Source organism: Chamaea fasciata, unplaced genomic scaffold (genome assembly GCF_029207755.1).
Source record: "Chamaea fasciata isolate MVZ Bird 193981 ecotype frontalis unplaced genomic scaffold, bChaFas1.0.hap1 SCAF_376, whole genome shotgun sequence".
Taxonomy (NCBI): Eukaryota; Metazoa; Chordata; class Aves; order Passeriformes; family Sylviidae; genus Chamaea; species Chamaea fasciata.
The window spans coordinates 66394-93956 of NW_027094461.1; the positions used below are offsets into that span (position 1 = coordinate 66394).

General features: G+C 47.6%; 2 protein-coding genes across 7 annotated transcripts; both read left to right on the forward strand.

Annotated features, from left to right (window-relative positions):
- The first annotated feature begins 1245 nt into the window (after positions 1 to 1245).
- LOC136305363 (NEDD8) lies at positions 1246 to 8861 on the forward strand. Of its 5 annotated transcripts, none has more exons than XM_066208614.1 (11): positions 1248 to 1362; positions 1926 to 2118; positions 2468 to 2575; positions 2731 to 2832; positions 3435 to 3530; positions 5148 to 5247; positions 5324 to 5366; positions 5451 to 5506; positions 6227 to 6305; positions 8140 to 8222; positions 8657 to 8746. In XM_066208614.1, coding segments are annotated over exons 1-11 (882 nt in total). In that variant the 5' UTR covers positions 1248 to 1342; the 3' UTR covers positions 8659 to 8746. The 5 variants fall into 5 exon arrangements, with proteins under 5 accessions (XP_066064714.1, XP_066064711.1, XP_066064713.1 ...); XM_066208616.1 differs by having other exon boundaries at positions 3468 to 3530; XM_066208615.1 differs by having other exon boundaries at positions 1256 to 1362; positions 6227 to 6274; positions 8657 to 8749.
- Positions 8862 to 10375: 1514 nt separating this feature from the next.
- On the forward strand, positions 10376 to 27557 carry LOC136305361 (importin-4-like). Of its 2 annotated transcripts, XM_066208611.1 has the most exons (11): positions 10376 to 10484; positions 10598 to 10684; positions 12814 to 12881; positions 13268 to 13309; positions 14390 to 14513; positions 16277 to 16456; positions 20573 to 20638; positions 22340 to 22441; positions 24379 to 24462; positions 25318 to 25470; positions 26782 to 27557. In XM_066208611.1, the coding sequence occupies exons 1-11, from the start codon at positions 10416 to 10418 to the stop codon at positions 27094 to 27096; spliced, it is 1290 nt and encodes a 429-aa protein (XP_066064708.1). In that variant the 5' UTR covers positions 10376 to 10415; the 3' UTR covers positions 27097 to 27557. The 2 variants fall into 2 exon arrangements, with proteins under 2 accessions (XP_066064708.1, XP_066064709.1); XM_066208612.1 differs by lacking the exon at positions 16277 to 16456.
- The last annotated feature ends 6 nt before the right edge of the window (positions 27558 to 27563 follow it).

Genomic DNA, 27563 nt, shown 5'->3' on the forward strand with positions numbered 1-27563 from the left:
ACTGGGAGGGGTCACTGGTCCGTACTGGGAGCACTGGGAGGGGACTGGGAGGGGACTGGGAGCACTGGGAGGGGTCACTGGTCTATACTGGGAGCACTGGGAGGGGACTGGGAAGGGACTGGGAGCACTGGGATGGGTCACTGGTCTGTACTGGGAGCACTGGGAGGGACTGGGAGGGGACTGGGAGCCTTACTGGTCCATACTGGGAGCACTGGGGATGATGGGAGAGGGAACTGGTTCATACTGGGAGGACTGGGAGGGGACTGGGAGCACTGGGAGGGGTCACTGGTCCGTACTGGGAGCACTGGGAGGGACTGGGAGGGGACTGGGAGCCTTACTGGTCCATACTGGGAGCACTGGGGATGATGGGAGGGGGAACTGGTTCATACTGGGAGGACTGGGAGGGGACTGGGAGCACTGGGAGGGGTCACTGGTCTGTACTGGGAGCACTGGGAGGGGACTGGGAGCACTGGGAGGGGTCACTGGTCTATACTGGGAGCACTGGGAGGGGACTGGGAGCACTGGGAGGGGTCACTGGTCTATACTGGGAGCACTGGGAGGGGACTGGGAGCACTGGGAGGGGTCACTGGTCTATACTGGGAGCACTGGGAGGGGTCACTGGTCTATACTGGGAGCACTGGGAGGGGACTGGGAGCACTGGGAGGGGTCACTGGTCTATACTGGGAGCACTGGGAGGGGTCACTGGTCTATACTGGGAGCACTGGGAGGGGACTGGGAGCACTGGGAGGGGTCACTGGTCCATACTGGGAGCACTGGGAGGGGTCACTGGTCTATACTGGGAGCACTGGGAGGGGACTGGGAGCACTGGGAGGGGTCACTGGTCTATACTGGGAGCACTGGGAGGGGTCACTGGTCTATACTGGGAGCACTGGGGATGATGGGAGAGGGAACTGGTTCATACTGGGAGCACTGGGAGGGGTCACTGGGGGTTACTGGTTTCTACTGGGAAGGACTGGAAGGTTACTGGTCCATACTGGGAGCACTGGGACCGCCCCACTCCCCTCCCCATGACGTCACCGCCCCGGCCTGACGTCACTTTCCCGCCCAACCAATAAAAGCGCAGTTCAAAAAAAAAAAAACCACGACCCGAGTGACGTCATTACATGGGCGGGGACAGCGGTAGGGGAGGGGGGGGAGCCGGCTCGTGATTGGCCGCGGCGGCGACCAATCACAAGCGAGCGCGGGCTGGGCGCGGGCGCGGTGACGTCACTTCCGGCGCGCCGCCGCCGCCGCGGCTTCCACCGGAGAGTCCCGGGAGGGGCGGCCGGGGCGGAAGTGACGTCAGAGGGAGAGAGAGAGAGCGCGGGAAAACGGCAAAGGCATGGGCGGGAGTGACGTCAGGTGAGGGGGGGCACTGGGAGGGACTGGGGCAAACTGGGATGAACTGGGAGGGACTGGGATGGACTGGGATGAACTGGGAGGGACTGGGAGGGAACTGGGATGGACTGGGATGGACTGGGAGGGGACTGAGATGAACTGGCAGGGACTGGGATGAACTGGGAGGTTACTGGGATGAACTGGGATGAACTGGGAAGGGACTGGGAAGGGACTGGGACAGAACTGGGATGAACTGGGAGTGAACTGGGCTGAACTGGGATGAACTGGGAGGGACTGGGAGGGACTGGGGCAAACTGGGATGAACTGGGTGGGACTGGGATGAACTGGGAGGAACTGGGAGGGCGCTGGGGGGGCGTCACTGGGGGATACTGGGAAGGCACTGGGCTGAACTGGGATGGACTGGGAGGTGACTGAGTCATCCTGGTTTCTCACTGGTTTCAACTGGTTTGAATGGATTGAACTGGTCTGAACTGGTCTGAACTGGTTTGGACTGATTTCTCACTGGTTGGAACTGGTTTGGACTGGTCTGAACTGGTTTCTCACTGGTTTCTCTCTCTCCCCTCCAGCCCCTCCCTCTCCCTGCGCTTGGCCATGGCCGGGGCCTGGTGGGCGCTGAAGGGGCGTGGCCCGGAGGGGCGTGGCCCGGAGGGGCGTGTCTGGGGGCGGCTCCTGGCGCTGCTGGAGGCCGTTGGGGGCGGAGCCCCGGAGCTGCTGCGGCCCCGGCACCGAGCCCGGCTCAGCCTGGGGCTCCGGGCGCAGGTAGGCCACGCCCACTCCCTCCCGGGACACGCCCACCCCTTCTGGAACACGCCCACTCCTTGCCGGGACACGCCCATCCTTCAAATCCCCTCTCACCGAGGGTATTGTGGGAGTTAGGCCACGCCCGCTTCATTCCAGGACACACCCACTTTGTTTTGGGACATTCCCACTTCCTTCAAGACCACGCCCACCCTTTTAAATCCTGCCCATTGTGGGTAATAGGGGCTGAAACCACGCCCCTTTCTGCGTTTGGCCACGCCCATTGGCACCCTGGCCACGCCCGCTCTGCCCCGCCCACCCCAGAGCCCCTCTAGGCGATGACGTCACCTCAATCTCCGCCCCCAAACAGGTGGTGACGTCACTGCTGCAGGAGCTGGGCCCCTCCCCCACGGTGCTGGACGCGCTGGATTGGCTGTTCCCGGAGGAGGCGGGGCCAGGGGCCGGCCACGCCCTCGGGGTGAGACTGGGAGCGGACTGGGAGGAACTGGGAAGGACTGGGGGGCCTTTAACCCCTCCCAAAGGGGGCGTGACCGACTTCAGCCACACCCCCTCCCTCCCCACACATATGTGGACAAATGGGGGCGTGGCCTCGCTCAGACTCCGCCCCCTTAGATGCTGCAAGGGCGCCCCCTGGTGGCGGTGGCCGAGGAGCACTTCCGGGAGCAGGTGCTGGGAATTCTGGGAAGTGGGCGGGGCCTGGAGCCCTTCCTGCAGGTGAGACCGGTATAAACCAGTATGGCCCAGTCGCCTCCCAGTAACCCCAAACCCCAAACCAGTATAAACCAGTAACCCCGGAACCCCCTCCCAGTTCATCCCAGTATAAACCAGTGACCCCGGAACTCCCTCCCAGTTCATCCCAGTATAAACCAGTGACCCCGGAAGCCCCTCCCAGTTCATCCCAGTATAAACCAGTGACCCCAAACCCACTCCCAGTCCATCCCAGTATAAACCAGTGACCCCAAACCCGCTCCCAGTCCATCCCAGTATAAACCAGTGACCCCAAACCCACTCCCAGTCCATCCCAGTACAAACCAGTGACCCCAAACCCACTCCCAGTCCATCCCAGTATAAACCAGTGACCCCAAACCCACTCCCAGTCCATCCCAGTATAAACCAGTGACCCCAAACCCACTCCCAGTCCATCCCAGTATAAACCAGTGACCCCCAAACCCACTCCCAGTCCATCCCAGTACAAACCAATGACCCCAAACCCGCTCCCAGTCCATCCCAGTATAAACCAGTGACCCCAAACCCGCTCCCAGTCCCTCCCAGTTCCCTCCCAGTTCATCCCAGTCCATCCCAGTTCCCGTTCCCAGGAATACGGGTCCCACTTCCGGGATTCCCTCCAGAATCTTTTCCTGGAATTTTTGCGTCGCCTGGAGAGCGCCCTGCCCCCCCCCGACCTGCCCCAGGTGAGTGCTGAAGGGCGGGGCTTTGGGAAAACCACGCCCCCTTTTTGTTAAACCACACCTCTTTTGGTTTGGCCACGCCCCTTTTCCTTATATGGAGAAAATGGTTAAAAATTGGCCAAACAAAAAATCCACCGAAATTCGCCCAAAGTTCACCCAAAATTAGGAGAAATGACCCAAAATGATCAACGGTCGCCCGAAATTACAAAAATGACCCAAAGTTTTCCCGAAATAATCCAAATTTCACCCAAAATTAACGGAAATCAGCCAAGATTGGCCCAAAATTAACAAAGTTCCTCCAAAATTGACAAAAATCACCCAAAATTAATGGAAATCAGCAAAAATTTTCACTAAATTCACAAAATTCATCCAAAATTAACGGAAATCAGCCAAAATTTGCCCAAAATTATCAAAATTCTTCCAAAATTAACAAAATCACCCAAAATTAAGGGAAATGAGCCAAAATTGGCCCAAAATTAACTAAATTCTTCCAAAGTTAACAGAAATCACCCCAAATTTGCCCCAAATTAGCAAATTTCACCCAAAATTAACAGAAATTCACCCCAAATTTGCCCCAAATTATCAAAATTCATCCAAAATTAAGAAATCCGCCAAAATTTGAACAAAATTCATCCAGATTTCCCCCCAAATTAACAAAAATTACCCCAAAATTAACAAAAAGTCACCCAAAGTTTGCCCCAAAATTAGCAAAATTCTCCCAAAATTACCAAAATCACCCAAAAATAAGGGAAATTGACCAAAATTTTCACGAAATTAACAGAATTCATCCAAAGTTAACAGAAATCACCCAAAATTAAGGGAAATCCGCCAAAATTTGCCCCAAATTCATCCAAATTTCAGCCAGAGTTGGCCCAAGTGTGCAAAAATCGCCCCAAATTAACAAAAACGACCCAAAGTTTCCCCAAAATAATCCAAAATTTACCCGAAATTAAGAAAAATTTACAGATCTTGCCCCCAAATTCGCCCGAAATTAAAAAATGTTAACGGATTTCACCCAAAATTTTGAAAATTACCCAAAATACTCCAAAGTTCTCCCCAAAATCTGCAAAAATCAGCGAAAATTCATCCAAAATTCACCCAGAAGTAACAAAAATGACCCAAAATTAATGAAATCCACCGAAATTAACAAAAGAGACGCGAAGTTCACCCAAAATCATCCAAATTTCACCCAAAATTGTCCGACGTCGGCGAAAATTCCGCCAAATCCACCCAAATCGACAAAAGCGAACGAAATTCGCCCAAAAGGGGCGAAAATTGCCTGAACTTCCCCAAAATCAACGAAATTGACCCCAAGTTCCCCCAAAACTAACAAAAATCACCCAGATTTCATCCAAAATTCGCCCCAAACGTGCCAGAAACCAGCCGAAAGTCGCCCAAAATTGACGAAATTCCGCCGAAATGAACGAAAACCGCCCGAAATTTCACCCAAATCTTTCGAATTTTGCGGAGTTTTTCCCCCCGAATTCCCTCCGCATTTTTTTTCCCAGAATCCCCCAAAATTTGACGCCCAAATAGTCCCTCTCTCCCCTGACCCCGCCCCTTTAAGCAAACCACGCCCCTTTTGCTAAACCCCGCCCTTTTTTCCCGAATGTGGTGCAGCTGGAGCAGCTCTGCCAAAGCCACGCCCCTCCTGGCTCCAGGCCACGCCCTCTCCCCGTCCTGCGCCGCTATTTGACCGAGGTTGGCCACACCCACCCAGGTAGGCGGGGCTTATACGAGGTGGGGGGCTCAATATGCAAATTAGGCTCCGCCCTGACTGTAAACACCGCCCACAGAACCGGTGCCACGCCCACTTCCGGCCCGCAAAACCACGCCCACGTGAGTAGCTCCCCCCACAAGCCACTTCCCTAATTAAATTGCTAATTAAGCTGCTAATTATTAATTCATACCTCATTAATTCAGGGTGAAGCCACGCCCCCAGCGCCGCAGGCTCCGCCCGCTCCGCTTCTCCCCTTTCCGTGCGTGAGGAAGCTCCGCCCCCTCATTAGCATGGGGCAACCCATTCCTAATTCAAGGGCGGGAGGATGAAACAACCAATCAGGTTTCGGGGCTGATTTCGGGGCGGCCAATCACCGCGAGGGGAGGATAATGACGCCCGGTGTGACGTCACTGAGGGGTTACCCCATCAAAATTTGGGGTTAAAAACGAGAATTTTGGGATTTTTTTCACCCCCCCGGTACAAAATGGCGCGGCTCGGGGGGCGGGGCTACCTCGGCGTTGATTGACAGCGCAGCCAACCAACGCCGCGCCTCCAGAACCCGGAAGCGCGCCGGGAGGGAACTACAACCCGCCGCCATTTCGCGCGCGGAAATCTGCTGCTGCACTTCCGCTTCCGGTTTGGGCACCGTGGGGCGGAGGGGAACTACAAAATGCCGCCATTTTTTTTTCTCGCGCCGGAAGCGGGGGCCACCACTTCCGCTTCCGGTGCTGCGGCCGTGGGGCGGGGGGCGAACGCGCCGCTGGCCGCCACGATGCTGATCAAAGTCAAGGTTTTCTCCTTAATCCGGATTTTCGGGGCGAAAAACGCGGATTTCGGGCAAAAAGAAGCGGCGGGGTGGGAGGGATGGCGTTTGGGGTGAAATCGGCGGGAATCGGGCGGGGTGGGTTGTGAGGGGGGCGGCGCGCGGTGCATTGTGGGATGATGGCGCCCCCTCTCCCCCCCCCCCGTCCCCTCATAGACGCTGACGGGGAAGGAGATCGAGATCGACATCGAGCCCACGGACAAGGTCAGCGCCCAGTTTGGACCAGTATAAACCAGTAAAGACCGCGGGGGGGAGGGGGTGGGGGGCGGGGGGGGACTCCCAGTGAGGGGGAGGGGCGTCCCAGTTTGATCCCAGTTCATCCCAGTGACCCCAAACCCACTCCCAGTCCATCCCAGTATAAACCAGTGACCCCAAACCCACTCCCAGTCCATCCCAGTATAAACCAGTGACCCCAAACCCGCTCCCAGTCCATCCCAGTATAAACCAGTGACCCCAAACCCACTCCCAGTCCATCCCAGTATAAACCAGTGACCCCAAACCCACTCCCAGTCCATCCCAGTATAAACCAGTGACCCCAAACCCACTCCCAGTCCATCCCAGTATAAACCAGTGACCCCAAACCCACTCCCAGTCCATCCCAGTATAAACCAGTGACCCCAAACCCACTCCCAGTCCATCCCAGTATAAACCAGTGACCCCAAACCCACTCCCAGTCCATCCCAGTATAAACCAGTGACCCCAAACCCACTCCCAGTCCATCCCAGTACAAACCAGTGACCCCAAACCCGCTCCCAGTATCTCCCAGTATAAACCAGTGACCCCAAACCCACTCCCAGTCCATCCCAGTATAAACCAGTGACCCCAAACCCGCTCCCAGTCCATCCCAGTATAAACCAGTGACCCCAAACCCACTCCCAGTCCATCCCAGTACAAACCAGTGACCCCAAACCCGCTCCCAGTCCATCCCAGTATAAACCAGTGACCCCAAACTCACTCCCAGTCCATCCCAGTACAAACCAGTGACCCCAAACCCGCTCCCAGTCCATCCCAGTATAAACCAGTCACCCCAAACCCACTCCCAGTCCATCCCAGTACAAACCAGTGACCCCAAACCCGCTCCCAGTCCATCCCAGTATAAACCAGTGACCCCAAACCCACTCCCAGTCCATCCCAGTATAAACCAGTGACCCCAAACCCACTCCCAGTCCATCCCAGTATCCAACCAGTGACCCCAAACCCACTCCCAGTCCATCCCAGTATAAACCAGTGACCCCGAACCCGCTCCCAGTCCATCCCAGTATAAACCAGTGACCCCAAACCCGCTCCCAGTCCATCCCAGTTTGTCCCAGTCTCCACGGACACCTGCCCAGTTGTACCCCACTGGTCTGGGGGCCACACCTGGGCAGGTTTTTTCGGGGCACACAACCCTGTGCAGATGTGCCCCAGGTGTCCCAGGTGTCCCCAGGTGTGTCCCAGGTGTCCCCAGGTGTGTCCCAGGTGTGTCCCAGGTGTGTCCCAGGTGTGTCCCAGCTGTCCCCAGGTGTGTCCCAGCTGTCCCCAGGTGTGCCCCAGGTGTCCCAGGTGTGTCCCAGGTGTGTCCCAGCTGTCCCCAGGTGTGTCCCAGGTGTCCCCAGGTGTGTCCCAGGTGTGTCCCAGGTGTGTCCCAGGTGTGTCCCAGGTGTCCCCAGGTGTGTCCCAGGTGTCCCAGGTTTCCCCAGGTGTATCTCAGGTGTCCCCAGGTGTGTCCCAGGTGTGTCCCAGGTGTCCCCAGGTGTGTCCCAGGTGTGTCCCAGGTGTCCCCAGGTGTGTCCCCAGGTGTGTCCCAGGTGTGTCCCAGGTGTCCCCAGGTGTGTCCCCAGGTGTGTCCCCAGGTGTCCCCAGGTGTGTCCCCAGGTGTGTCCCAGGTGTGTCCCAGGTGTCCCAGGTGTCCCAGGTGTCCCCAGGTGTGTCCCCAGGTGTGTCCCCAGGTGTCCCCAGGTGTGTCCCCAGGTGTGTCCCAGGTGTGTCCCAGGTGTCCCAGGTGTCCCAGGTGTCCCCAGGTGTGTCCCAGGTGTCCCAGGTGTGTCCCAGGTGTCCCAGGTGTGTCCAGCTGTGCCCTTTGGCCGCAGGTGGAGCGGATCAAGGAGCGCGTGGAGGAGAAGGAGGGCATCCCCCCCCAGCAGCAGAGACTCATCTACAGCGGCAAGCAGATGTAGGCGGGGCCTGGAAGGGGGCGTGGCCTGAGGGGGGGTGGGGCTAAAACGGGCGCGGTCGCGTTTGGGTGCGGCTGAAAGGGGCGGGGTTTAGGCGGATGTAGCGCCGGGTGGGCGAGGCCAAAAAGGGGCGGTGCTACAAGCGGGGCGTGGCCGCGAATAGGCGAGTCTAAAAGGGGCGGGGCTTCACGTGAGCATGCATGCGGGTGGGTGGGGCTACAAGTGATCAGGGCTAGAAGGGGCGGGGCTTCAAGTGTGCGTGCCTAAAGATGGGTGGGGGCTTGAATGGGCGTGACCGGGAGGGGAAGGGGCGGGGTCAAAACGGGGAGGTTTTTAATGGGAAAAGGGGAAATTTGGGGTTCAAAGGCGGGGGGGCGTGGCCGAATAACACCCCCAAATGGGCGTGGCCTCTCTGACCCCGCCCCCTCGGCAGGAACGATGAGAAGACGGCGGCCGACTACAAGATCCAGGGGGGCTCCGTCCTCCATCTTGTGCTGGCCCTCCGCGGGGGCGTGGCCAGGCCCTGAGGGGGCGTGGCCACGCGCAGACCACGCCCCCTCGCCCTCTACGCCACGCCCACCTTCCCTTCCCCTCCCCCGTTCCCGTTCTTATTTAATAAAGGTTCGCTGATGACGTCACGCTGGTGTCGGTGACGTCATTTGCTGTCTCAAAATGGCGGAATTAAAGCTGCGGAATGAAAATCCCAAAATTCCCGGGTTTTTTTTGCCACAAATTTTCCGGATTTCACCTGAAAAATTCCCAAGTTTTTCCCCCAAATTCCCCAATTGTTTACCCCAAATTCCCAATATTTTGACCCAAAATTCCTGAATTCTTTTCCCAGAATTCCCAAAATTTTTTTACCCAAAATTCCCAATTTTTTTTACCCAGAATTCCCCAATTTCCCACCCCAAAATTCCCAATTTTTCACCCCAGTTTTTTCCCCCCAAATTCTCAATTCTTTCCTCCAAAATTCCCCAATTTTCCCCAAAAATCGGAGTTTCTTACTCCAAAATTTTCCCCCCAAATTCCCAATTTTTTAACCTAAAATTCTCGATTTTTTACCCCAAATTCTCCTAATTTTTCCCCAAAATTCCCTGTTTTTTTCCCTAAAATGCCCCATTTTGACCCCAAAAATTCTGTTCTAACCCAAATTTTCCCAATTTCACCCCAAAATTCCCAAATTTCACCCCAAAATTCCCAAATTTTACCCAAAATTTCCCGTTTCGACCCCAAAATTCCCGATTTTCACCCCAGAATTTCCCAACATTTCCCCGGAATTTTTCCTTTTTTCACCCCGAAATGGGGAAAAAAAATCCCCAAATTTTTGCCCTGAAATGTCGATTTTTAGTCCCAAAATCCCCATTTAACCCTCCCAGTCCATCCCAGTCCCTCCCAGTATAAACCAGTGACCCCAAACCCACTCCCAGTCCATCCCAGTATAAACCAGTGACCCCAAACCCGCTCCCAGTCCCTCCCAGTATAAACCAGTGACCCCAAACCCACTCCCAGTCCATCCCAGTATAAACCAGTGACCCCAAACCCACTCACAGTCCATCCCAGTATAAACCAGTGACCCCAAACCCACTCCCAGTCCATCCCAGTATAAACCAGTATAAACCAGTGACCCCAAACCCGCTCCCAGTCCATCCCAGTACAAACCAGTGACCCCAAACCCGCTCCCAGTCCATCCCAGTATAAACCAGTGACCCCAAACCCACTCCCAGTCCATCCCAGTATAAACCAGTGACCCCAAACCCGCTCCCAGTCCGTCCCAGTATAAACCAGTGACCCCAAACCCACTCCCAGTCCCTCCCAGTATAAACCAGTGACCCCCAAACCCACTCCCAGTCCATCCCAGTATAAACCAGTGACCCCAAACCCATTCCCAGTCCATCCCAGTATAAACCAGTGACCCCAAACCCACTCCCAGTCCATCCCAGTATAAACCAGTGACCCCAAACCCACTCCCAGTCCCTCCCAGTATAAACCAGTAACCCCAAACCCACTCCCAGTTCATCCCAGTATAAACCAGTGACCCCAAACCCACTCCCAGTCCCTCCCGCCGCTTTCACCCCCTTCCAACCATAGACGAGTCCTCCAGCCGCTCCAGCCCGCCCACTTCCGGCGGCGCTCTCCCCTTTCACTTCCGCCTTCTCTATGCCCGCCATGGCGCCGCTCACGCTTCTCCCAAAATGGCGGCGCCCGTGCTGGAGCAGCTCCTCACGGAGCTCCTGGAGCCCGACAGCGCCGGCATCCGCCGGGTAATTCGGGAATTCCGGGGCGAAAAAAAAAATCGGGAATTCTTTCCAACATTCCCGAATTATTTTTTCGGGCTGGATTCGAGCTGTGGTTGGTGGTTGTTTTTGTCTTGCAGGCGACGGCGCGGCTGCGGGAGGCGCTGGAGGAGCCGGAGGCGCCCGAGGGACTCGCGGCTCTGCTGAGGGAGGCGCGGGAGCCGCAGGTGGCTGGAAGGGGAAAATTCGGGAATTCTCCGGGGAAAACTTGGGAATTCTGAGGGGAACCTGGGGGGTTTGGGGGGAATTGGGGCGGTCCTGAGGGGGAAAATCGGGAATTGTGAGGGGAATTTGGGAATTCTTGGGGGAGTTTGGGGGGGGGGGGGGGGTCATGAGGGGGTTTGGCGGGAAAATGGGATTTGGGGGGGGGAAATGGCGGGATGCTGAGGGGGAAAATTTGGGAATTTTGAGGGGAAAATTTGGAATTTTGAGGGGAATTTGGGAATTTTGAGGGGAAAATTTGGGGATTTCTGAGGGAAATTTGGGGATTTCTGAGGGAAATTTGGGAATTTTGAGGGGAATTTGGGAATTTTGAGGGGAAAATTTGGGAATTTTGAGGGGAATTTGGGAATTTTGAGGGGAAAATTTGGGAATTTTGAGGGGAATTTGGGAATTTTGAGGGGAATTTGGGGATTTTGAGGGGAATTTGGGAATTTTGAGGGGAAAATTTGGGGATTTCTGAGGGAAATTTGGGAATTTTGAGGGGAATTTGGGGATTTTGAGGGGAATTTGGGAATTTTGAGGGGAAAATTTGGGAATTTTGAGGGGAATTTGGGAATTTTGAGGGGAATTTGGGAATTTTGAGGGGAATTTGGGGATTTCTGAGGGAAATTTGGGAATTTTGAGGGGAAAATTTGGGGATTTTGAGGGGAAAATTTGGGAATTTTGAGGGGAAAATTTGGGGATTTTGAGGGGAAAATTTGGGAATTTTGAGGGGAATTTGGGGATTTTGAGGGGAAAATTTGGGAATTTTGAGGGGAAAATTTGGGGATTTTGAGGGGAAAATTTGGGAATTTTGAGGGGAATTTGGGGATTTTGAGGGGAAAATTGGGAATTTTTGAGGGGAAAATTTGGAATTTTGAGGGGAAAATTTGGAATTTTGATGGGAATTTGGGGATTTTGAGGGATTTTAGGAGGAATTTGGGGTTTTTTCGGGGAACTTTGGAGGATCCTGAGGGGAGTTGGGGGGAAAATTTGGGAAGATTCCGGGTGGGTTTGGGGGAAATTTGGGGTTTTCAGGTGGATTTTGGGGGATTTGGAGGTAAAATTGGGGATTTTGGGATGAATTTGGAGGTTTTGGGATGAATTTTGGGGATTTGGGGTAAATTTGGGGGATTTTGGGGTGAATTTGGGAGATTTTGGGATGAATTTTGGGGATTTGGGGTAAATTTGGGGATTTTTGGGTACCCAGGTGGATTTTGGGGTGAATTTTTGCAATTTTGGGATGAATTTGGAGATTTTGGGATGAATTTTGGGGATTTTGGGTAAATTTGGGGGATTTTGGGATGATTTGGAGATTTTGAGGTGATTTGGGGGGATTTTGGGATGAATTTGGTGATTTTTGGGGTTCCCACGTTTGTTTTTGAGATGAACTTGGGGGATTTTGGGGTGAATTTGGGGGATTTTGGGGTTCCCAGGTGGATTTTGGGGTCAATTTGGGGATTTTGGGGTGAATTTGGAGATTTGGAGGTGAATTTCGGGGGATTTTGGGATGAGTTTGGGATGAATTTCGGGGATTTTGGAGTTCCAAAGTGGATTTTAGGATGAATTTTGGGACTTTGGGATGAATTTGGTGATTTTTGGAGTTCCCAGGTTTATTTTTGGGATGAATTTTGGGGATTTTGGGTAAATTTGGGGATTTTTGGAGTTCCCAGGTGGATTTTGGGATGAATTTGGGGGATTTTGGGATGAATTTGGCGGATTTTGGGATGAACTTTGAGGATTTTGGGTAAATTTGGGGGATTTTGGGGTGAATTTGGGGATTTTGGGTAAATTTGGCGGATTTTGGGATGAATTTTTGGGATTTTGGGGTGAATTTGGGGATTTTGGGTAAATTTGGGGATTTTGGGTAAATTTGGCGGATTTTGGGATGAATTTTTGGGATTTTGGGGTGAATTTGGGGATTTTGGGTAAATTTGGGGATTTTGGGTAAATTTGGCGGATTTTGGGATGAATTTTTGGGATTTTGGGGTGAATTTGGGGATTTTGGGTGAATTTGGGGATTTTGGGGTGAATTTGGGGATTTTGGGTGAATTTGGGGATTTTGGGGTGAATTTTTGGGATTTTGGGTGCCCAGGTCCGACACCTGGCCGCTGTTCTCCTCCGGCGCCTCCTCCGGAAACTCCCTCCGGATTTGATTGACAGGTGGGCGGGGCCTGGGCCTCATCACGCTCAACGGGAGGGGGCGTGGCTTGGGGGATAAGGGGGCGGGGTTTTATCCCAGTTAGAATCAATTGAAGGGGCGTGGCTTGGGTGCCATCGGTATAACTCACAGGGGGGCGTGGTTTAGGGAAGGGGGCGTGGTCTACACGCAGTTATAATCAAGGGGGCGTGGCTTGCCTTCCAGTGGTGTAAATAAAAGGGGGTGGGGCTTAATTAAATTAGTTAATTAGGGGTCTGATTAGAGGGATTAATTAAGGGGGAGGGGCTGAAAATGAGTTTGGCTGGGGGCGTGGCTTTGCCTAAAGGAGTTGGGTGTGTCCGTATATGGAAAGAGGGGGCGTGGCTAACTCGGACCCCGCCCCTTTTAGGCTCCCCCATCTCGTGGTGGAGGCTTTGGACCGGGAGACGGAGTGAGTGAAAATTATCCCAAAATCTCCCGAATTTATCCCAAAAAAAAAAAAAATCCCCACCGCAAAATTCGGGAGGTTTGGGGGGGGGGGGAAAAACGGGAATTTTGGGAAAAAAAATTGGGATTTTTCGGGTTGGAAAAACGGGAATTTTTGGGGGTGAAAATTGGGAAGGTTTGGTTCAAAACGGGGAAATTTCTGGAGGGGAAAAAACGGGAATTTCCGGGGAGAAAAGAAAATTTTGGCGGCAAAAATGGGAAATTTTGCCCCCAAAAATGGATTTTTTTGGTAAAAAAAGCCAATTTCGGGGTAAAAAAATGGGAAGTTTTTGGGTGAAAAGCGGGAATTTCCTCAGGAGAAATGGGAGTTTTGGGGTTGAAAGGAGATTTTGGGGTTAAAAATCAGGAATTCTGCGTTCGAAATCCGATTCCGAGCGGAGAATCGGAAATTTTCGGTGAAAAATTCGGGAATTTTGGGGTTGAAAAATGGGAAGTTTGAGCGGAAAATCGGGATTTTTTGGTTAAAAATGGGGAATTTGATGAGAAAATCAGGAATTTTTGGGAAAAATGGGAATTTGGGGAAAATTTCCCGAAAATAAATTCAGTTTTTTCTGCTAAAAACTTCCAATTTGGGTTTAAAACCCCGGAATTTTTGGGTCTAAATGTGGATTTTCTTGCCGAAAATCGGGAATTTGGGGTCAAAATGGGGAATTTTGGGGGTTGAAAATTTGGAGAATCGGGAATTTTGGGGTTAAAAATGGGAATTTTGAGGAGAAAATGGGGAAGTTTTGAGGAGAAAAATCAGGATTTTTTTTTTTTTTTTTTTGGGTAAAAAACCGGGGAATATCCGGGAAAAGGATGGAAATTTTGACGGAATGGAAATTTCCGGAATGGGAATTTCAGGAAAAAAAATCGGGATTTTTTTTTTTTCTCCCCCAAAAACCCACAAAAATCCGCGGAAAAAATCCAAATTTTTTTTCCCGCCTTAAAACCTTCCGATTTCGGTGTAAAAAACCCGAGATTTTTGGGCTGAAAACCCGGCGATTCCGCCAGAAATCTGGGAATTTTGGATTTCCCCTCCCAGTTCCTCCGCCCGGAGTTCCCTGGCCCAGCTGGGGGCGAAGCTGCTGCTCCTGGGGGGGCCCCGACTTTGGGAACCCCTGGAGCGATGGATCCTGCAGGCGGCGAGGGAACCCCAAAGAACGGAGGTGAGAACCCCGGGAAAAAAAAACCCGGAATTTGGGGGAGGGGGGAAAAAGCCCGGAAGCTCCGGCGGGAATTCCGGGAGAGTTGCCAAAAATCCGGGCGAAAGTGGCGGGAATTCGCCCGGTGAAATCCTCCGGTGGGGGAAGCGCCCCTGAAATTTGTCGAGGTCTGCCCGAAATTCGGCGGAATGCGCGAAATTCTGCCCAAAATTCGGCGAGTTCTGCCCAAAATTCATCGAAATTCACAAAATTCTGGCCAAAATTCAGCAAATTCTGCCCCAAATTCATTGAAATCCACAAAATTCTGCCCAAAATTCGGCAAATTCTGCCCAAAGTTCATCGAAATTCGCAAAATTCTGCCCAAAATTCAGCAAATTCTGCCCAAAATTCATCAAAATTTGCAAAATTCCGCCCAAAATTCATCAAAATTTGCAAAATTCTGCCCAAAATTCATCAAAATTTTCCCAAAATGCATCAAAATTCACAAAATTCTGCCCAAAATTCATCAAAATTTACAAATTTCTGCCCAAAATTCCTCAAAATTGACAATTTTCTGCCCCAAGTTCATCAAATTCTGCCCAAAATTCGTCAAAATTCACCAAGGTTTGCCCAAAATTCATCAAATTCTGCCTAAAATTCTTCAAAGTTTGCCCAAAATTCATCAAAATCCACAAAATTCATGAAATTCTGCCCCAAATCCATAAAATTCACCAAGCTTTGCCCCAAATTCATCAAAATTCACAATTTTCTGCCCAAAATAAATCCAGAAAAATTTGGAAAGAATTCCAAGGAAATCTTCCAAAGCTTCCTGAAAAATTTGAGGCAAATCCCCAAAAATTTAAAAAAAAAAAATCCCAAAATATTCAGGAAAAGGTTTTTAAAAAATTGAAAAAATTCATCAAAAATCTTCCAAAAATCCCTAAAAATTCCCAAAAAATCCCCCGAAATTCCCCAAAAAATCCCCGAAAAATTCCAAAAAAATCCCCCCAAAATTCCCCAAAAATCCCAAAAAATCCCCAAAAATTCCTCAAAAATTCCCAAAAAATCCCCGAAAAATCCCTAAATAATCCCCCCAAAATCTGAATAAATCCTAAAAAAATCCACAAAAAATCCCCCAAAAATCCCAAAAAATTCCCCAAAAAATCCCCAAAAAATTCCCCAAAAAGTCCCCCCAAAATCCCCAAAAAATTCCCAAAAAATCCCCAAAATTCCCCCCAAAATTCCCAATAAATCCCCAAAAAATCTGAATAAATCCTAAAAAAGTCCCCAAAAAATCCACAAAAATCCCAAAAATTCCCCCAAAAATCCCTAAAAAATCCCCGAAAAAACGCCTAAAATCTTTAAAAAATCCCCCAAAAAACACCAAAAATCCCCCCCAAAAACCCCAAAAATTCCCAAAACCGCCCCCAAAATCCCCCCAAAAAATCCCAAAAAATTCTCAAAAAATTCCCAAAAAATTCTAAAAATTCCCCCAAAAAATCCCCAAAAAATCCCCAAAAAATCCCCCAAAATTCCCCCAAAATTCCCCCCAAAATCCCTAAAAACTCCCTGAAAAAGCGCCTAAAATCCCCAAAAAACACCAAACAATCCCCGCAAAATCCCCAAAATCCCCCCAAAAATTCCCAATAAAACCCCCAAAAATCTGAATAAATCCTAAAAAAATCCACAAAAATCTCCCCAAAATTCCCAAAATATTCCCCAAAAAATTCCCAAAAACCCCCCCCCCAAAAACCCCCAATTTTTCACTTCTCCTCTCCGTCCCGCAGGGGGCGCTGCGCGTGCTGGGCGCGGCGCTGGGCGTGGCCGGCCCCGCCCTTTCCGCCCGTGGCCCCGCCCTCTGCGGGCTGCTGCGGGCGGTGCTGGGGGCTCCGGCCCCCGCCGGGACCTTGGGGGCGGCGCTGGCCGCTCTGGGGGCGCTGGCCGCCGCCCTGGGGGGCCGCAGCACGGTGAGTCACCCCCGGACCTCGGCGTCTTCCACCCAAAACTTGGGATCTTCACCCAAAATTGGGATCTTCACCCAAAATTTGGGGTATTCCACCGAAAATTTGGGATTTTCCACCCAAAATTTGGGATCTTCACCCAAAATTGGGATTTTTTGACCCAAAATTTGGGGTTTTCCACCCAAAATTGGGATCTTCACTCAAAATTTGGGGTATTCCACCGAAAATTTGGGGTTTTTGACCCAAAATTGGGATTTTCACCCAAAATTGGGATTTTTTGACCCAAAATTTGGGGTTTTCCACCTAAAATTGGGATTTTCCTTCCAAAATTTGGGGTTTTCCACCCAAAATTGTGATTTTCACCCAAAATTGGGATTTTTCCACCCAAAATTTGGGGTTTTCCACCTAAAATTTGGGGGTTTCCACCCAAAATTTGGGATTTTCACACAAAATTGGGATTTTTTGACCCAAAATTTGGGGTTTTCACCCAAAATTTGGGATCTTCCACCCAAAATTGGGATTTTCCACCGAAAATTTGGGATTTTTGACCCGAAATTTGGGATCTTCACCCAAAATTTGGATTTTTTGACCCAAAATTTGGGGTTTTCACCCAAAATTCGGGATCTTCCACCTAAAATTGGGATTTTCCACCTAAAATTGGGATTTTTGACCCAAAATTGGGATTTTCACCCAAAATTTGGATTTTTTCGCCCAAAATTTGGGGTTTTCCACCTAAAATTTGGGATTTTCCACCCAAAATTTGGGGGTTTCCACCCAAAATTGTGATTTTCACCCAAAATTGGGATTTTTCACCCAAAATTTGGGGTTTTCCACCCAAAACTTGGGGGTTTTGCCCAAAATTTGGGCTTTTCCATCCAAAATTTGGGATTTTCACACAAAATTGGGATTTTTTGACCCAAAATTTGGGGTTCTCCACCAAAAATTTGGGGTTTTCTACCTAAAATTGGGATTTTCCACCCAAAATTTGGGATTTTCGCCCAAAATTTGGGATCTTCACCCAAAATTTGGATTTTTTGACCCAAAATTTGGGATTTTCCACCCAAAATTTGGATTTTCCACCCAAAATTTGGATTTTTTCACCCAAAACTTGGGATTTTCCACCCAAAATTTGGGGTTTTCCACCTAAATTTGGGGTTTTCCACCCAAAATTTGGGGGTTTCTGCCCAAAATCCCTGGCTCACGCCCGAAAGTTGGGATTTTCCACCCAAAATTTGGGATTTTTTCACCCAAAATTTGGGGTTTTTTCACCCAAAATTTGGGGTTTTCCACCTAAAATTGGGATTTTCCACCCAAAATTGGGATTTTCACCCCAAATTTGGATTTTTTGACCCAAAATTTGGAGTTTTCACCCAAAATTCGGGATCTTGCACCTAAAATTGGGATTTTCCACCGAAAATTTGGGATTTTTGACCCAAAATTTGGGATTTTCACCCAAAATTGGGATTTTTTGACCCATAATTTGGGGTTTTCCACCTAAAATTAGGATTTTTCACCCAAAACTCGGATTTTTTGACCCAGAATTTGGGGGTTGCACCCAAAATTGTGATTTTCACCCAAAATTGGGATTTTTCACCCAAAATTTGGGGTTTTCCACCCAAAACTTGGGGGTTTTGCCCAAAATTTGGGGTTTTCCATCCAAAATTTGGGATTTTCACACAAAATTGGGATTTTTTGACCCAAAATTTGGGGTTTTCCACCAAAAATTTGGGGTTTTCTACCTAAAATTGGGATTTTCCACCCAAAATTTGGATTTTTTCACCCAAAATTTGGGGGTTTCCACCCAAAATTTGGGGTTTTCCACCTAAAATTGGGATTTTCCACCTAAAATTGGGATTTTCACCCAAAATTTGGATTTTTTGACACAAAGTTTGGGGTTTGCACCCAAAATTGTGATTTTGACCCAAAATTGGGATTTTTTACCCAAAATTTGGGAGTTTCCACCTAAAATTTGGGATTTTCCACCCAAATTTGGGATTTTCACCCAAAATTTGGGGTTTTCCACCCAAAACTTGGGGGTTTTGCCCAAAATTTGGGGTTTTCCATCCAAAATTTGGGATTTTCACACAAAATTGGGATTTTTTGACCCAAAATTTGGGGTTTTCCACCAAAAATTTGGAGGTTTTGACCCAAAATTTGGGGTTTTCCACCAAAACTTGGGATTTTCCACCCAAAATTGGGATTTTCACCCAAAACTTGGATTTTTTCACCCAAAATTTGGGATTTTCCACCCAAAATTTGGGATCTTCCACCCAAAATTGGGATTTTCCACCAAAAATTTGGGATTTTTGACCCGAAATTTGGGATCTTCACCCAAAATTTGGATTTTTTGACCCAAAATTTGGGGTTTTCACCCAAAATTCGGGATCTTCCACCTAAAATTGGGATTTTCCACCGAAAATTTGGGATTTTTGACCCAAAATTTGGGATCTTCACCCAAAATTGGGATTTTTTGACCCAAAATTTGGGGTTTTCCACCGAAAATTTGGGATCTTCCACCTAAAATTGGGATTTTCCACCGAAAATTTGGGATTTTTGACCCAAAATTTGGGATCTTCACCCAAAATTTGGGGGTTTCCACCCAAAATTTGGGGGCTTCCACCTAAAATTGGGATTTTCCACCCAAAATTTGGGGTTTTCCACCCAAAACTTGGGGGTTTCCACCCAAAACTTGGGGGTTTCCACCCAAAATTTGGGGGTTTCCACCCAAAATTGGGATTTTCACCCCAAATTTGGATTTTTTCACCCAAAATTTGGGATCTTCCACCCAAAATCCTCTGCTTGCACCCGAAATTTGGTGTTTTTCACCCAAAATTTGGAGGTTTTGACCCAAAATTTGGGGTTTTCCACCAAAACTTGGGATTTTCCACCCAAAATTGGGATTTTCACCCAAAACTTGGATTTTTTCACCCAAAACTTGGGATTTTCCACCCAAAATTTGGGATTTTCGCCCAAAATTTGGGGGTTTCCATCCAAAACTGGGATTTTCCACCAAAACTTTCGTGTTTTCCACCCAAAATTTGGAGGTTTTGACCCAAAATTTAGGGTTTTCCATCCAAAATTTGGGGGTTTCCACCCAAAATTTGGGATTTTCACACAAAATTGGGATTTTTTGACCCAAAATTTGGGGGCTTTGATCCAATTTTCCCCCATTTTCCTGATTTTTTCCCCGATTTTCCCAATTTTTTCCTGTTTTTCCCCCATTTTCCCCATTTTTCCCCATTTTCCCCCAAATTTTCCCGATTTTTCCCATTTTTTCCCAGTTTTTCCCCATTTTCCTGATTCTTTTCCCAATTTTTCCCAATTTTTTCCTGTTTTTCCCCAATTTATCCTGACTTGTCCCATTTTCCCCAATTTTCCCACAATTTTCCCAATTTTTTCTCCATTTTCCTGATTTTTTCCTGTTTTTCCTCAATTTTCCCCAAACTTTACCCAACTTTTCCCCCATTTTCCCCAATTTTCCCCAATTTCCCCCATTTTTCCCCCATTTCCCTGATTCTTTCCCATTTTTCCCATTTTCCCCTATTTTCCCCCATTTTTTCCCAATTTTCCCCAAATTTTCCCAATTTTTTCCCATTTCCCCCCCAATTTCCCCAAATTTTCCCCATTTTTCCCCCAATTTCCCCCAATTTTTCCCAATTTTCCCCATTTTCCCCCCATTCCCCTGATTCTTTTCCCATTTTTTCCCCAATTTTCCCCCAATTTTCCCCAATTTTCCCCATTTTTCCCAATTTTCCCCATTTTCCCCCCAATTTTCCCCATTTCTCCTCATTTTTTCCCCCATTTTTCCCATTTTTCCCAATTTTCCCCCTTTTCCCCCATTTTTTCCCCCATTTCTCCCCATTTCTCCCCATTTCTCCCCAATTTTCCCCATTTTTCCCAATTTCCCCCATTTTTTCCCCAATTTCCCCCAATTTTTCCCAATTTTCCCCATTTTCCCCCCATTTCCCTGATTCTTTTCCCATTTTTTCCCAATTTTCCCCATTTTCCCCCATTTTTTCCCCCAATTTCCCCCATTTTTCCCAATTTCCCCCAATTTCCCCCCATTTCCGTGCCGTTCCCCCTTCCCCCCGCTTTTCCCGATTTCCCCCTTTTTCTCCCCAGAATCTCCTCTCCTCCCTGGTCCCCGACGTCCTCCGGGCTCTGCGCGAGCTCCTGACCCTGGACGAGGTGAAATCTGGGGGAAATTCCCGGGATTTGGGGGAAAAGCTGCGGCAAAGATCCGGAAATTTGGGAGGAGTTCGGGGGAAAAACGGGGAAATTTGGGAAAAATGGGGGGGAAACGGGGAAATTTGGGAAAATTTGGGGGGAAATTTGGGGAAAAACGGGGGAAATTTGGGAAAAATGGGGGAAAACGGGGAAAATTGGGAAAATTTTGGGGGAAAATGGGGAAATTTGGGAAAATTTGGGAGAGAAATGGGGAAATTTTGGGGAGAAATAGGGGAAAATTTGGGTAGATTTTGGGGGGAAAATTTGGGGGGAAAATGGGGAAATTTGGGGAAAAAAATTGGGCAGAAATTGGGAAATTTTGGGGAAAAATTTGGGAAAATTTGGGTAAATTTTAGGGGAAAATTTGGGGTAAATTTGGTTAAATTCTGGGTAAAATTTGGGAAAATTTGAGTGAATTTTGGGGGAAAGTTTGGAGAAATTTGGGTAAATTTTGGGGAAAATTTGGGTAAATTTTGGGAGAATTTGGGTAAATTTTGGGGGGAAATTCAGAGAAAATTTGGGCAAATTTGGGGAAAGTTTGGGGGGAAAATTTTGGAAAATTTTGGATGAAAAATTTGGGGAAAATTTGTGTGGAAAATGCGGGGAAATCTGAGTAAATATGGGGGGAAAAATTTGGGAAAATTTGGGTAAATTTTGGGGGGATTATTTGGGTAAATTTTGGGGGAAAATTTGGGTAAATCTTGGGGGGAAATTCGGGGAAATTTGGGTAAACTTGGGGGGATTATTTGGGTAATTTTGGGCAAATTTGGGGAAAATTTGGGGGGAAAGTTCGGGGAAATTTGGGAAATATTTGGGGGAAATTTGTGTAAATTTGGGTAAATGTTGGGGGAAATTTTGGGGAAAATTTGGGGATAATTTTGGGGGAAAATTTGGGTGGATTTTGGGGGGAAATTTGGGGGAAATTTGGGGGAAAATTTCGGGAAAATTTGGGTGGATTTTGGGGGGAAATTTGGGGAAAATTTTTGGGGAAAATTTCGGGAAAATTTGGATGGATTTTGGGGGGAAATTTGGGTAAATTTTGGAGGAAAATTTGGGGAAATTTGGGGAAATTTTGGGGGGAAGTTCGGGGAAATTTGGGTGAATTTTGGGGGAACATTCAGGGAAATTTGGGGGGGAAAATTTGGGGGAAAATTTGGCTAAATTTTGGGAAAAAGTTTGGTAAAATTTGGGTAAATTTTGGGGGAAAAGTTGGGGAAAATTGGGGGGAAAATTGGGGGGGAAAATTTGGGGAAATTTTTGGAGGAAATTTTGGGGGGAAATTTGGGGAAAATTTGTGAAGATTTTGGGGGGAAAATTTGGGTGAATTTGGGGGGAAAATTTGGGGAAAATTGGGGAAAATTGGGGGGAAAATTTGGGGAAATTTTTGGGGAAATTTGGGGGGAAAATTTGGGGGAAAATTTGGGGAAATTTTTGGGGGAAAAATTGGGGAAATTTGGGGGAAAACTTGGGGAAATTTGGGGGGAAAATTTGGGGAAATTTGGGGGGAAAATTTGTGAAAATTTTGGGGGGAAATTTGGGTGAATTTGGGGGGAAAATTTGGGGAAATTGGGGGAAATTTGGGGGGAAATTTGGGGAAATTTGGGGGGAAAATTCGGGTCAATTCTGGGCCCCTTCGAGCGGCTCTGTCCGTCCCCGGCGCAGGCCGGCGGCGCCGAGGCCTTGGCGGCGCTGCAGGAGCTCCTGGCGGCCCATCCCGAGCGCCGGCCGCCGCGCCTGCGGCCCGCGCTGGAGCTTTGCCTCCAGGTAACGCCCGCCGCCCGACGCCGCCCGCTGGGCGCCGCCCCGGCCCGGCTCGGCGCTTTCCCGCCCGAAGCGCCGCGTCGGCCGCCGGGCGCGTCCCACCGCAGCCGGCGGGGATTCCCGGCCCCCGGCACGCGCCCGCGAGGTTTCATCCCTTTTTTGGGGGGGAATTTTCCCAATTTTTTCCCCGTTTTTCCCATCAAATTTCTCCCTTTGGAACCCAATTTTTCCCTTCTCCACCCCCCTTGTCACCCGCTCCCAAAATTACCCCAAATTTCCCCCAAAATTCCCCCAAAACCCCCAAAATTTACCCAAATTTCCCTTCAATTTTCCCCCAAATTGCCCCAAATTCCCCCAAATTTCCCCCAAATTTCCCTGAAATTCTCCCCAAATTCCCCCAAATTTCCCCCAAATTTTCCCCAAATTCCCCCAAATTTCCCCCAAATTCCCCCAAATTTCCCCAATTTCCCCCCAAATTCCCCCAATTTTCCCAAATTCCCCCAAATTCCCCCAAATTCTCTCAAATTTCCCCCAAATTCCCCCAAAACCCCCAAAATTTCCCCAAATTTCCCCCAAATTTCCCCCAAATTTCCCCAAATCCCCCAAATTCCCCCAATTTTCCCCCGAAATTCCCCCGAAATTCCGGAGCCTCAGACCCAAAATCGGGGTTTTTACACCCAAAACCACGTTGAGACGCCCGGCGCGCCCCCACGGAGCCCGCGGGGGTTTCCCTCCCAGCCCCCGGCACCGGCCCGGGACCGTTTGTTTTCTTTGGGGGGGGGGGAGGGGGGAAACATCTTTTGTTATTTTTTTATTTTAATTTTTTATATTTTATCTTTTGGTTTTTATAATTTATTTATTTATTTATTTATTTTTGTATTTTTTATTTTTGATTTTTTACATTTTTATTGTTCTTTTTAAAATTTTTTTAAATTTTAATTTTTAATTTTCTGTTTTCAATTTTTATTTCTATTATTTTATTTTTTCATTTTTTTACTTTTATTTCTTATTTTCTATTATTTATTTACTAATTTATTAATTTTTTATTTTTAATTTATTACATTTTCATTTTTTTAATTTTTAATTTTTAATTTTTAATTTTTAATTTTCTATTTTTTTTTTACTTTTACTCTTATTTTTTGTTTTTTATTTCTAATTTTTTAATTTTTAAATTTTTTTCCTTTTTTCCTTTTTATTATTTTTCATTTTTTATTTCTTTATTTTAATTTTTAATTTTTATTTTTAATATTTTTTTACTTTTTCTTTTTCTCTTTTCCATTTTCTATTTCTTGATTTTTAATTTTTTAATTTTTATTTTTGTAATTTTTTATTTTTTTATTTTTTATCCTTTTTAGAAATCTTTTTTCTGTTTATTTTCCATTTTTTATTTCTTTACTTTTAGTTTTTTAATTTTTAATTTTTTAATTTTTTTATTTTTTACTTTTTTCCTTTTTTCCCATTTTTTATTTCTTTATTTTTAATTTTTTTAATTTTTAATTTTTTATTTTTTATATTTTCTTTTTCCTTTTTTCCTTTCTATTTCTTTTCCATTTTTTATTTCTTTATTTTTATTTTTTATTTTTTTAAAACTTTTTTCCTTTTTTTTCTTTTCCATTTTTTATTTCTTTATTTTTAATTTTTTCATTTTCAATTTTTTATTTTTATACTTTTTTTTTTACTTTTTTCTTTTATTTCCCATTTTTTATTTCTTTATTTTTATTTTTTATTTTTTTTACTTTTTTTTTTTATTTCCCGTTTTCTATTTCTCGATTTTTAATTTTTAATTTTTTAATTTATAATTTTTTAATTTTTAATTTTTTATTTTTTTTTTATTTTTTTTTCCTTTTTTTTCTTTCCCTTTTTTATTTCTTTATTTTTAATTTTTTCATTTTAAATTTTTTAATTTTTAATATTTTCATTTGTTTTTTTCCCCCTCTGAGGTGGCCGGGGACGAGTGCCGGGCTGAGGCCACGCGGGCGCGAGCGCTGAGCGTCGTGACGGCGCTGCTCCAGGAGAGACCCGCGGTGAGACTGGGGGGACTGGGATGGACTGGGAGGGACTGGGAGGGACTGGGATGGACTGGGATGGACTGGGAGGGACTGGGAGGGAACTGGGAGGGACTGGGAGGGACTGGGAGGGGACTGGGAGGGACTGGGATGGACTGGGAGGGAACTGGGAGGGACTGGGAGGGACTGGGATGGACTGGGAGGGACTGGGATGGACTGGGAGGGACTGGGAGGGAACTGGGATGGACTGGGAGGGAACTGGGAGGGACTGGGAGGGAACTGGGATGGACTGGGATGGACTGGGAGGGACTGGGAGGGACTGGGAGGGAACTGGGATGGACTGGGATGGACTGGGATGGACTGGGAGGGACTGGGAGGGACTGGGAGGGACTGGGATGGACTGGGAGGGACTGGGAGGGACTGGGAAGGACTGGGAGGGACTGGGAGGGACTGGGAAGGACTGGGAGGGAACTGGGATGGACTGGGAGGGACTGGGAGGGAACTGGGAGGGACTGGGAGGGACTGGGAGGGACTGGGATGGACTGGGATGGACTGGGATGGACTGGGAGGGGAGTGGGATGGACTGGGAGGGACTGGGAGGGACTGGGATGGACTGGGAGGGACTGGGAGAGACTGGGAGGGAACTGGGATGGACTGGGATGGACTGGGAGGGAACTGGGAGGGACTGGGAGGGAACTGGGATGGTTTGGACTGGTCTGGACCAGTTTGGACTGGTTTATACTGGTTCGGACTGGTTTATACTGGTTTCAACTGGTTTATACTGGTTCAGACTGGTTTATAATGGTTCCGACTGGTTTATACTGGTTCAGACTGGTTTATACTGGTGGTTTATACTGGTTTATCCTGGGGCAGGCCCTGCTCCATCAGGGGCTCCTGGGCCTCGTCCTCAGGGGCCTCCTGCGCCCTCTCTGTGCCGAAATCCGGCCGGAAAATCCCGATCCCGAGGAAAGCTGGGATGAGGCCCGGGGGGGGGAGGGGCCCTGCCCCCGGCACGCCGCCGCCCAGGTGAAAAAACCCTCCAGGATTCCCCAAATTCCCCCAAAATTCCCCCAAATTCCCCCAAAATTTCCCAAAATTCCCCCAAAATTTCCCCAAATTCCCCCAGAATTCCCCAAAATTTCCCCCAAATTTCCCTAAATTTCCCCCCAAAATTCCCCCAAAATTTCCCCCCAAAAATTCTCCCAAATTCCCCCAAATTCCCCAAAATTCCCCAAAATTCCCCAAATTCTGGAACTTTTGCCCATTATTTCCCCCAATTTTTTCCCGTTTTTTCTCCGATTTTTCCTCATTTTTCCCCCGTTTTTTTCACAATTTTTTCCACAATTTTTTTCCCCAGTTTTTTCCCCATTTCTCCCTGTTTTTTCCCAATTTTCCCCAATTTTTTTCCTCTTTTCCCGATTGTTTCCCATTTTTCCTGATTTTTTCCCCATTTTTTCCCCCTTTTCCCCAATTTCCCCTGATTTTCCCCAATTTTTCCCTTTTTTTCCCCATTTGTTCCCATTTTTTCCCCTTTTTTTTCCTGGTTTCCCTCTTTCTTTCCCAATTTTTCCCATTTTTTTCCCCATTTTGAAGAAAATTCCCCTAAATCCCTCAAATTTCCCCATTTTTCCCCCAAATTTCCCCGGTTTTACCCCAAATTCCACCCAAATGTCGTCATTTTGGGCTCAATTTTCCCATTTTTTCCCCTAATTTTCCCCAATTTTTTCCAATTTTTCCCCATTTTCCCCCTTTTTCCCCAATTTTCTCCCATTTTCCCAGATTTTTTGCCCCATTTTTCCCGTTTTTTCCCCCATTTTTTCCCATTTTCCCCGAATTGTCTCCATTTTCCCCCACTTTTCCCCCATTCTTTCCCAATTTTTCCCCATTTTGAAGAAAATTCCCCCAAATTTCCCCGTTTTCCCCCCAAATTTCCCCATTTTTAACCCAAATTTCATCATTTTGGGCTCAATTTTCCCATTTTCCCCCAATTTTCCCCATTTTTTCCCCATTTCGAAGAAAATTCCCCCAAATCCTCCAAATTTTCCCATTTTTCCTCCAATTTTCCCCAATTTTCCCCCATTTGTTCCCATTTTTTCCCCAATTTTCCCCATTTTTCCAGATTTTTTCTCCATCTTTTCCCAATTTTTTCCCTTTTTTTCCTGTTTTCCCCCAATTTTCCCCCATTTTTTCCCATTTTCCCCCAATTTTTTTTTATTTTTCCCACTTTTTCCCAATTCCTCCCAAACCCTCCCAAATCCCGGGGTGAAAATTCCCGACTTTTTCCTGGAGTTTTGCCCAAATTTGGCCGATTTTGACCCAATTTTCGATCCTTTTCAGGCTCTGGACGCTCTGGCCCAGGTCCTGCCCCCTGAAAAGCTGCTCAAAGAACTGGTGAGTGGAATTTTGGGGGAAATTTGGGGAATTTCGGGCAAATTTGGGGGATTTTTTTTTTTTGGAATTTTTAAAAGAATTTTTGGGAATTTTTTTCGGAATTTTTTTGATTTTTTTCGGAATTTTTTTGGAAAATTTTTTCGTTTTTTCAGGACTTTTTTTTGCGTGGGATTTTTGAAGGTTCCTGAGGGGGAATTTTGGGGAGAATTCGGGAGATTTTGGGGTCTGGGGCTGAATTTTTATAAAAATGGGAATTTTTGAATTTTTCAAGATTTTTTAGGAATTTTTTTAGAAATTTTTGGAATTTTTTTGGATTTTTTTTAAATTTTCCAAGGATTTTTTGCAAATTTCCCGGATTTTTTTTACAAAGAATTTGGAGGATCCTGACGGGAATTTTGGGGGGAATTTGAAGGATTTTGGGTGCCGGGGTTGCTCCGGGGATTTCGGAATTTTGGGGTGAATTTCCCAATTTTTTGGGGAATTTTTGCGATTTTTTGGGAGGGGTTTTTTTGCAATTATTTTGGAAATTTGGGGGAATTTCGGGGGGTTTTGGGGGGAATTTTTTGGGAATTTTGGGGGAATTCTGGAAACTATTTTGGGAATTTTTGGGAATTTTGGGAACTTTTTAAGAATTTTGGGGATTTTTCAGGAGGGTTTTTTTCACATTTTCTTTGGAAATTTGGGGGAATTTGGGGGTTTTTTGGGGAATTTTGGGGGAATTTTGAGGG